The sequence below is a fragment of the Bufo bufo genome, chromosome 3, assembly GCF_905171765.1.
Source record: "Bufo bufo chromosome 3, aBufBuf1.1, whole genome shotgun sequence".
Classification (NCBI taxonomy): domain Eukaryota; kingdom Metazoa; phylum Chordata; class Amphibia; order Anura; family Bufonidae; genus Bufo; species Bufo bufo.
Genome location: NC_053391.1, coordinates 603,807,883 through 603,818,081, shown reverse-complemented (window position 1 = coordinate 603,818,081; position 10,199 = coordinate 603,807,883). Strand labels below are relative to the sequence as shown.

General features: G+C 39.2%; 1 protein-coding gene across 4 annotated transcripts; it reads right to left on the bottom strand.

Moving 5' to 3' along the window:
• Positions 1-1,199: 1,199 nt before the first annotated feature.
• On the bottom strand, positions 1,200-9,937 carry LOC120996191 (keratin, type II cytoskeletal 5-like). 4 transcript variants are annotated; one of them, XM_040425956.1, is made up of 11 exons: positions 9,175-9,937; positions 8,861-9,081; positions 8,422-8,482; positions 7,971-8,066; positions 6,416-6,580; positions 5,217-5,342; positions 3,627-3,847; positions 2,720-2,754; positions 2,583-2,636; positions 2,445-2,489; positions 1,200-2,339 (listed from the first exon to the last, which is right to left on the bottom strand). In XM_040425956.1, exons 1-11 carry the CDS (start codon positions 9,829-9,831, stop codon positions 2,218-2,220), a joined length of 1,803 nt encoding a protein of 600 aa, XP_040281890.1. In that variant the 5' UTR covers positions 9,832-9,937; the 3' UTR covers positions 1,200-2,217. The 4 variants fall into 4 exon arrangements, with proteins under 4 accessions (XP_040281890.1, XP_040281891.1, XP_040281889.1 ...); XM_040425957.1 differs by having other exon boundaries at positions 2,445-2,486; XM_040425955.1 differs by having other exon boundaries at positions 2,445-2,636.
• Positions 9,938-10,199: the final 262 nt, after the last annotated feature.

Here is a 10,199-nt window from a genome sequence, read left to right as displayed (position 1 = left end):
CTCACTCCATTCAAGTGACTTGTCATTACACTGCACTTCTGAGACGACAGGCAGTGTATTGAACAGGAAGTGGCACTTGCATCCTGCGGCTGCTTATTTACAAACTGCAGCGGGAACTTACTGGTATATGGCATGTTACCGCTGCAGCCAATCACCAATCAGTGGTCTAATGCTGAGGACAGTGATTGGCTGCCGTGGTTACATGTCATATCTGTGCACATCACCAACACTGTCCTTGCCTGTTACATCCCTGTCAATCTTTGTTTACATGGCCTCAACCAACGATCATGCCAGAAAGTCTAGCACATGACATGCATCATCCATACAGCAACAGAAACAAAGCTCTCAGATTAGAGTGCTCAGGATGTAACAGCTGAGAATTGTCATTGTTTCCCCACATGCTGCTGCTATACTTATTCTTAACTACTGCATAACCACTTGTGGGGTGTTTGTGATTCAAGGGCATTATGTTTAGAGCATTTTGAGGGTGTCAAATGGGGTGTGTAGATTTTGTACCAACACCAAGAATCGGTCCATTCAGTTATATAAAATCTGTAATTTATCTTATTTTTAAAACAAAAAAGAGAAGACCTCCAGGAAAAAGTAATTACAGAGTGATGTAATCAGCAGCTGTAGTATAAATTCCTTCATATTCTTTCTTGGTGCACACAATGATGCTTAGGTTTTTAGCCCGCAATACTGTTAACAGGACCGGGGTGGGGTGTTAATGATGTTTCCTGGGGGTTGGGATCATATGCCCCAGGTGCTAGATGCCAGGGCAGACTGAAAAACTTTAATCAAGGTAGTTCAATACAGAGCTAGGGCCGCAAACTAAATATTTTCGCTGATGACTCTGTGGAAGGCATGACTACCATGAATACAAAGGACATGTTACATTGTTGCAGAAGTCGCAGAGTATGCAATTTCCCTGTTATGTGTGAATTAACTGGCAAAAATGAATACAAATCGAGACACTCATTTTGTATTATCATATATGCAATTTATTAGACAAACAATACAGCTTGATAGGAGGTTAAAGATTAACCAAAATGAATTGATGTTATATCAAGGGCAAGCATCATGTGTAAAAGTAGTACAGTGACACAAGCATAAAGTGCAATATACAAAACATAACATGCGCAGAGTATTGCTTAGAGCAAGACGTAAAGTATTTATCACACCCACTTTGTCCATAGGTCCTTAGAGAAGTTCCTCTTGATTTAGCTCAGCATGTTTATCTCCCCACTCCACTGAAAACCTTACAATTCTATCTATATTCAGTCAAGTCCAAAACCATTCTCTAACCTCCTGTCACTTGCAAAGAGCTTTAAGAAGCTGAATTATAAAGGGTTGTTAGGCAAACTCCTGACACTGAAGGAATGGTGGTGTCTGTGGATTTTCATAAAATCTGCAAGGTAGGATACTACGGTATATGACACCAACTCTTTATTGTGGTGTTCCTAAACATTGCCCTTTCTTGGACCCCATAAGTGTGACAAAGAAGGGAGAAAAGTTTTATTGGCATTGAGTATAGTTTTGGTGGAGCTAGCCTTCAGAGGAAAGGGTGAATAGGTGTCAGTAAGACTTTCAAGGATATAGTAGTTCCTTGCTGTTTGTTGGACTTATAGGGTGAAAAAATCACAGCACAGATGATGTAAACAGTATATATTGTGACAAATCAATGTTCAATGTTTTGCCCTTTTGAACTTTTGAAATAGTTCTTCTGCTTACAAATGAATAAAATCTCTAAAATATTTCATCAGTTATGTTTTAATGTTCAGGAACCATAACATTGAGGTTTATCAGAGATTTCACAATGCAATTTGAAAGAGAATTCCTATTTCAAATAGCAGGAGTAGTAACAAGACATATCTTCTTAGATTGTGATGGTAATATTTTTATTTGGCAAATTGATTTCTTGACATTTAATAAGTCCATGACAAATATATGCCACCTGGTTATATATGTGGACCAGCCTATTCCTCGAGGAGTGGTGGGGTTATATGTTTACAGTGACCGGGCTAAGTTTGAAGTGGTAGCATTCATTTCTGAAGACATGAAATTAGGAGGAGGGCTCCAGCTCATAATAAGATAGGAGGAAATGTCATAATGGTTTGCAATGCCATTGAATGCATGACATTCTTGCTTTAATGATGTGAGAAATGTAAGAGAGAAAAACATTTGGCAGATAGAAAAGAAACTTGTCAGTGTAAAGATTTAATTTAGTTTTCTGGTGGATGAGGAAGAGGATGTTTTGGAGATAATTGTCATGCCTGGCCTGCTAGAAGAGCTAAAGCCACCCCCTCCAACACTGTAATCTCCTCCTCCTCCTCCTCCACCTCCACCACTCATAGAATATCCTCTTCCATATCCACCAAATGCAGCTCCATAATCTATTCCACCTCCTCCATATCCATCACCTCCTGCTCCATAATCTATTCCACCTCCTCCATATCCAGCACCTCCTCCACCAAATCCTCCTCCTCCTCCTCCAACTCCATATCCGCCTCCTCCAAATCCACCAGCACCGCCTCCAATTCCGCCACCTCCAAGGCCATATCCTCCTCCAGCTCCAAATCCACCTCCTGCTCCTCCTCCTCCTCTAACATTGTATGAGGTGGAACCACTGACCACAGCTGCAAGAAAAATGTGTTTATATTAGAAGTGATTTGCTATAAATTACGCAAAAATATGGATAACATAAGTATGATTTACTTACAGATATTCACTGGATTTGTGATCTCTCCAGACATCCTGTAATTATAAATGAAGTTCCATTATATAAAGTAGAAATAGCTTATTTTGAAAAGAAAGATTCAACTCAAATATTTCCTATGCACATGGAGGGAGATTTATTAATGCTTAACCTGAAAAGCATTGGTGAAAAATGTCCCAAATGTATTAAGAGATGTTCTTCAGATAGAAAATGAAATCTGTGCCAACCTTCTTGGTCAACCCTGCCACTGTAGAAAAATACAGTGCAAGTATGGCATGTTCCATCATTTTGGACCTCCATATGCAATACAAGTGGTGCAAAAAGTATGATCAATTCCCCTGCCTATACTATTGATTGCAATGTTTTGCCACTCCTCAGTTACATATCAGTTGAAGTTTTCAGGTTCGATAAATTGCAGTAGCCACTAGCTATTTGATCGTAAAAACTAAGCTACTGTACATACAGTATTTCTCTCTAAAATGTGTCCCTTGTCATTGAGATGACAATTATTCAAACAGCAGTTGTACTCAAAACAGAACAATCAACTCCATATTGGCAAGTATTCCTAATTTAGACCTAGGTGATGTCCTCGCATGGCACATAGGGGGAGATTTATCAAAACTGGTGTAAAAGAAAACACGCTTATTTGCCCATAGCAACCAATCAGATACCACCTTTAATATTTTAGAGCTCATTTGGACAATGAAAGGTGGAATATAATTGGTTGTTATGTGCAGCTAAGCCAGTTTTCCTTTACAACAGTTTGTTAAATCTCCCCCATAGTGTCATGATCTGCCAAATGGTGCAGTTGAGACTCGGAGAGGTCATATTGCAAGACTCCAATATCTGAGTTATGGTTGGTTTCTGTAATGCATAAGATATTGTATAAAATGTAAATCCATGCCATTACCTGCACTCTTCTCCTTCCAGCATTGTTTTGTAAGTAGCAATCTCAATATCCAGGGCCAGTTTCACATTCATCAGTTCCTGGTAATCATGCAACTGCTTAGCCATATCTTCCTTTGCCTTTTTAAGAGCTGCATGAAGCTCATCATGTTTCTTCTGGGCATCTTTTAAAGCAAGTTCACCACGTTCTTCAGCTTCTCTGATCGCTGATTGCAGGTTATCGCACTAGAATAAAAAATGTACAATAAATTGAAATATATTTATAAAGAGGCCTATTTAATAAAAGTAAGTAAAGGTAGTAGCTAAAAGTCATTGTGACTAATGTTACTAGTAGAACTTCCAAATGGTTTTCCTCTGTTTATTTTAATGTGCCTGCCACTGTCCGCCATGTTTGATGAATAGAGTAAAAAAAAACTATTCTGCATATAAGTGGGAGCCCCACCAATCACTATAAAGGGAGCCCCCAAGTTCCCTGTGTCAACACTCAAGCATGACCCCTATTCCATTCACTGGTCTATGGAAATCCCATATCCAGTGCTCAGCTATTTACAGCAGTCACATTGATGTGAATAAAGCCGTGGTCACCTGCACTTTACCGCTCCATTCATGCAGGAGACTCAGGGACCTCTGTTCTTGTGAAGCAATGATCCCAGCAGTCATACATTTATACAGTATCACATATCCTGTGGTTTGGTGATAAATGTTGCTCATGGACAAACAAACATTTTGAAGAGTAAGTAACAGGAGGACCAGTAGAGCCATTAGTATAACATCTTGTGTACTCATTAAACTGCAGTGTGTGTGTGGCCTACAATATGTTAATGAAAAATACAACTCAAAATTGCTCCAAAATGGATATTTAAAATTATGCGTGTTTTAGTATGTGGCCAGGACTAAATGGAAATATAGTGTAGGTGTCTATGACTTACAGTAAGCACCACTAAGTACTGAAGACAATTCTAATCCATTGTTTCTCTTGTTCAGATTAATGGGGGTGAAGAAAAACAAAAGATGAGAATTAAAGGGTTTATCCGAGTGTTTAATATTGTTGACCTATCCTCAGGATAGGTCATCAATATCTGATTGGTGGTGTCTGAATCCTGGCACCCCCGACGATCAGCTTGAAGATACCGAAGCACTCTGGTCCTTGCTTTGGTCTCCACCTAGGCCTGTGATGCCACATCAGTCAAATAGCCTAGGTGCAGCTCAGTACCTTTCAAGTGAATGGGCCTGAGCTGCAAAACCAAGCAAAGCCACTATGCAATGGACAGCGCTGGGTTTGGTAAGCTGCGAGGAGGTTGCAACACTCACTGCAGCCCCACAGCCTCTTTAAACAGTTGGTCGGCATGATTAGATATTGAAGACCTGCAGTATTCTGAGGATAGGTTGTCACTGTTAAAAACCTAGAATTTTTTTTAATTAAACCAGTAAGGTACCACCTAGACATTTGCCTTGTAAAAAGTAGTTTATGCTTATACATTGGATACCAGCCAGGTATATTGGACATGATGTTAAGCTTCCCCTATAATTTACCCTTTTACTGAGTGTAAATTTTGAGAAATTGAATTTTTTTATACGTGACTACTACTTTTACCTGTTTCTTCACATTTTCAATTTCAGCCTTTAATCTTTGAATCATGCGGTTCAGCTCAGAAATCTCAGTCTTGGTTGTTTTAAGACTGGTACCATGTTGACCTGCTGTTTCTTGTAGCTGTTGGAACTATAGAGGAACATAGAGATATTGTATAATTTCCATTTCCATTACCATTAATTTAACTTATTCCTAATGGTAAAACACATTAATTCATAATAGCCATCATCAGTATATACAATTTTCAATAAATATTTAGTCTCTAACATTGCAGTCCTTTTAGGATTTAATGACATTTTTTGGTACTGTGTTTGGTACTGTACCATTTGCTTTTTTGAATGTAATAGTTGCTTATAGAAAAGATGCCATTATAATCAAACTAAACCATTGGTGTTCTACAATATATGTCAGTCAATTAACTACAATGTTACTCAGCAGTATTGTCATTGACTTAAAGGGACTGTCACACAAAAAAATATTCTATAGTTTTCAAACCAGCACCTGGATCTGAATACTTTAGTAATTGCCTGTAATTAAACATTTAGTATAGCCACTGAGTTATTCAACACAACGCATCTGTATAGCTCCACCTGATGTTTGCTTTCATCTTATTTCTTTGACCTGCTCACTGAGAAGGCCGCACATGCTCAGTTTCATCCTTCAACTGCGTCCTGAGCTGTGATGGGGAGAGCATGGACACGCCCCCTGAGCTGTGATAGGGAGAGCATGGACACGCCCCCTGAGCTGTGATGGGGAGAGCATGGACACGCCCCCTTAGCTGCAGCAAAAACAGACTCCTATAGAGCTTTGAATCGGGAGATCCCTGGATCCATATGAGGTACAGGGCTGGTTCTAGCTTTCTTAAAAAGAGATTGTCTTGTACTAAATGATCTTTGATTTAATTTTTTTACATTAGTCATGGGATATTCCTTTTAATGCATCATAACTTGAGTATCACCACAAAAAGAGTAATTACATAACAATGCACGGCCTGCTGAATTCTGCACTGTACCTAACATTTCTAATACCTAGTTAATATTGGAATGCAAACATTTCAGCGGGTTTCATATTTAGATGGTGAAGCCCTGTTGCAAACCAATTTTTCTATGTGAGCATAAAAGTCCTAAACTTCCCAGTCCTGCTACTGCAAGTGCATTTACATGGCTTAGTATTAGACCTTATAAATATGGCAATATTATTACCTTCATGGCATATGCAGCTTCGGCCTCTGCTCTGCTTTTCTGTGCAATCTCTTCATACTGAGCTTTAACCTCAGCAATGAGACCATCAAAATGTAGAGTTCTATTGTTGTCCATGGAAAGAATGACTGAAGTGTCAGCGATCTGGCCTTGAAGATCACGCATTTCCTGCAATTAACATTCAAAAGCTTGACATTCATAAAAATTACAATATGGCTGTACATCTTCAATTAAATTAGCTAGGTAATAAAAATGGACATGGAGCTAATAATCATGGCCAATTATTTAACGATTACCTTTGTGCAAACTGATCACAGTTTGGCCCACTGCTAAGATCATCAGCGATCAGTGGCAATGTTTGGAAACCATACGGGAAGTAGTCAACTTCTCTGCTGTGCCACCAAAGGTGAAAGAAAGCATTGCACAAGTGACACTGAAATCTGACACTGAAATCACTAGGCTGTCCAGAGTGAAATGTGTTACTAGTCCTTAGCCTGGCTAATAGATAAGGTCCTGAATAGGAAATCCCCATCTATAAGATCAGATAAGATTTCCTTACCAGTGTATTTGGCAATTACTGTTCTAAACCACATAACCTCTTAAAGAGCTTGTTCACTCCTTTAGTATTGATGGCCTAGAATAGGCATCAGCATCTAATGAATGGAGGTCTGACACCCTGTTCCCCGCTAATTAGCTTTTTCTGGCTCCGAAACTACAGAGCTTCGTCCATTGTGTAATGGACAGAGCTGGTTACTGCGGCACTCCTTCCATTGAAATGAATGGGAGCAGTGTTGCAGTTAGAAGCTCCATTCACTGCACTATGGATGGAGCTGTGTAGGTCTGGCACCAGAGCTTCTCTAAAACAGCTGATCGGCCGGGGAGCAGGATCTCAGATCCTTACCAGCCAGATACTGATGGCCTATCCTGGACACACTCTTTAAAGTTGAAAATACATTTAACTATGAATCACAATAAAGGGGTTGGCCACTTTCCTGCTACTGTTGACCAATGTGTATGTAAAATAACTGTATGGCACTTACTAATATAGCCTTTGTTGATATTCTCTGCTGTTTGCTATATTTCATAAGCCATGTCCCCTTGGTCAAATATTCATTTCTGTCCACACAGAGGTCCTGTTCATAAAATGGCTGCTGATGGAGGGTCATGTGACCAGGCAAAACACCTCCATGTGATGTTTCCTCCAGACACAAAGCATCTCCGCTAAACTCCCAACAGTTTAAGTGCGGCTGAAAGGTGTGGTGTATTTTAATGGATGAGACATCGTATGGAGGTGGCTTGCCTGGTCACATGACCCTCCATCAGCAGCCATTTTATGGACAGGACATCTGTGTGAACAGCACAAAAGTGTTGTCAAATAAGGTACATGGCTTATGAAATATAAAAGAATGGCACAGAATAATCATCTCACAAACACAGTAACAGTAACCAGAAAGGTGCTAATCACTTTAATATCAACCTGCTTTTCCGAAGCATCCAACCCCTTAACTGGACAGTTACTACAGTGAATAGGCTGTAACTAGAGAAAGTGAGACGTTACCATATCATAAAGTGTTTTTAAGAAGTTGATCTCATCAGTCAAAAGATCTGTTTTGCTCTCCAGTTCCACCTTGTTCATGTATGCAGCATCCACATCCTAGAAATAATTTTACAGACTGAATAAATGAACTATGAATAGACATAATGGGACCTGTGAAAAGTATTAGTGGTTGAACTGCCACTGTTCTAGTTTGTGGTATACAGCCAGCTCTTTGGTCACAGAAACAATATCCTCTCATGATTGTTACAGTGTAATGTTCTTAATTCAAGGTAAACTAACATCCTGTTGTCATTCAGGCACATATAAAATTAAAAAAGCAATAAAAAAATGTTATGAAATATATTATCTTATGTAAACATTGGATTACACTGTGGCATAGTTTATAATTACATAGTGAATGTTAACATTAGGTTTCCTTTTTATGTACAGAACATGTTTATTCAAAGCTTACCTTCTTGAAGATCACAAATTCGTTTTCAGCTGCTGTGCGCTTGTTTATCTCATCCTCATATCTACCAGGATCAAAAAACAAAAAATGTAAACAACATAAAGCATAGTGTATACAATGTAAATGTGATTTGGAATATGAATGTTTAGTAATGCTAGAAACATGCTGTCCAACTTACTAAATATATTTCAGGCATGACACTTGGCTGAAAAGCATAACTTGGCTTAGGAAGTCTCATAATGATACTTAAGTATTGGCACATTATATGCACCTTACTAGGCCTAGCACATTAGGAAATCATCACATTTCAATTGACTGACCACTACAGAAGTCATAATGTACTGAACATATTTGCCATAGAAATATGACATGGTAAGTGGTAACTGTGTAACTGTCTACAGTTTACACAATCAGACTATATATGTAATTAGATGAATCATACTTGTTTTTGTAATCTTCCACAAGGTCTTGCATGTTTCTCAGTTCTCCATCTAGACGAGTTCTGTCATTATTTAATATGTCTAGTTGTCGCCTCAGGTTGCTCATGTAACCTTCAAAATAAGGCTCAAGATTGTTCCTTTTTGTTCCACCTTTTAGTCCTTGCTCTTGTAAGAAGGCCCACTTTGTTTTCAGAACTTGATTTTGTTGCTCCAAAAATCTGACCTGGAATATACCATATATAGCGTGCATATGATGACAAGACATCTATATAAATCAATACAAATGCAGTGTAAATTATCAAACAAATTACCTTACCTTGTCTATAAATGAGGCAAATTTATTGTTGAGGGTCTTTATCTGCTCTCTTTCTTCTGTTCTCACTTTTTGAATCATTGGATCAATTTCCAAGTTAAGAGGTATCAACAGGCTATTGTTAATAGATACTTGTTGAATTCCACCAGGAGGGCACACAGGAAAATTTGGACCACCAAAACCTGCATCTGGAAAGCCTCCTCCAGGTCCACCAATTCCCCCAAATCCACCACCATATCCCCCACCACCAAATCCACCTCCTATTCCACCAAATCCACCTCCTCCTCCTCCTCCTCCAGCTCCTCCACCAAAGCCTCCACCTAAACCACCTCCACCTGCTCCACCACCAAAGGCATAGCCACTACCTAAACGGGAGCTAGTACTAATAGATATTCTCTTATTTCCCCCAAGTGAATAACAGCTTCTAGACCCAAAGCCACCAGAACGTCCAAAACCAAAACCAACACCAACACCACCACCACCACCACCACCACCACCACCACCACCTCCTCCTCCTCCTCCTCTAGACACAGAAACTGAACTGAGGCTGGTTCTTACTCCACCGCCACCACCACCTCCTCCCACTCCTCCAAGTGATGAAGCTGTGAAGCTCCTGCTGCCTGACACAGACTTACTACCAAATGATTGGCTCCTACTCATTTTGGTAAATTTTGGGATAAAGAAAAGTTAAGAAATTAATAAGCTGATCCACGAAAGCAAAAGTCAGAGGGAAGGAGTCTGAGCCCCTCTGTGCAGATAGGTTGTTTGTTTTGCCTTTTATATCATCTAAAAAGTGGGTTTGGCTGCCTAGGGAATCAGAAAATCAATTTACTGTAATGATGGGCTTGGCACATTTGCCATGCCTGGCAACACATCTTTTATTTTAGCTTCTTATTGGATTGATAAATTGGGACACACCTTTAAATGAATAGAAAAAAAAATAATGCTATGAGATATTACTTAATTTAGCTTTGGGGTTATGAAATCCTTTTATGTATAAATTAACGAACATATAACAGAAGAGGTCT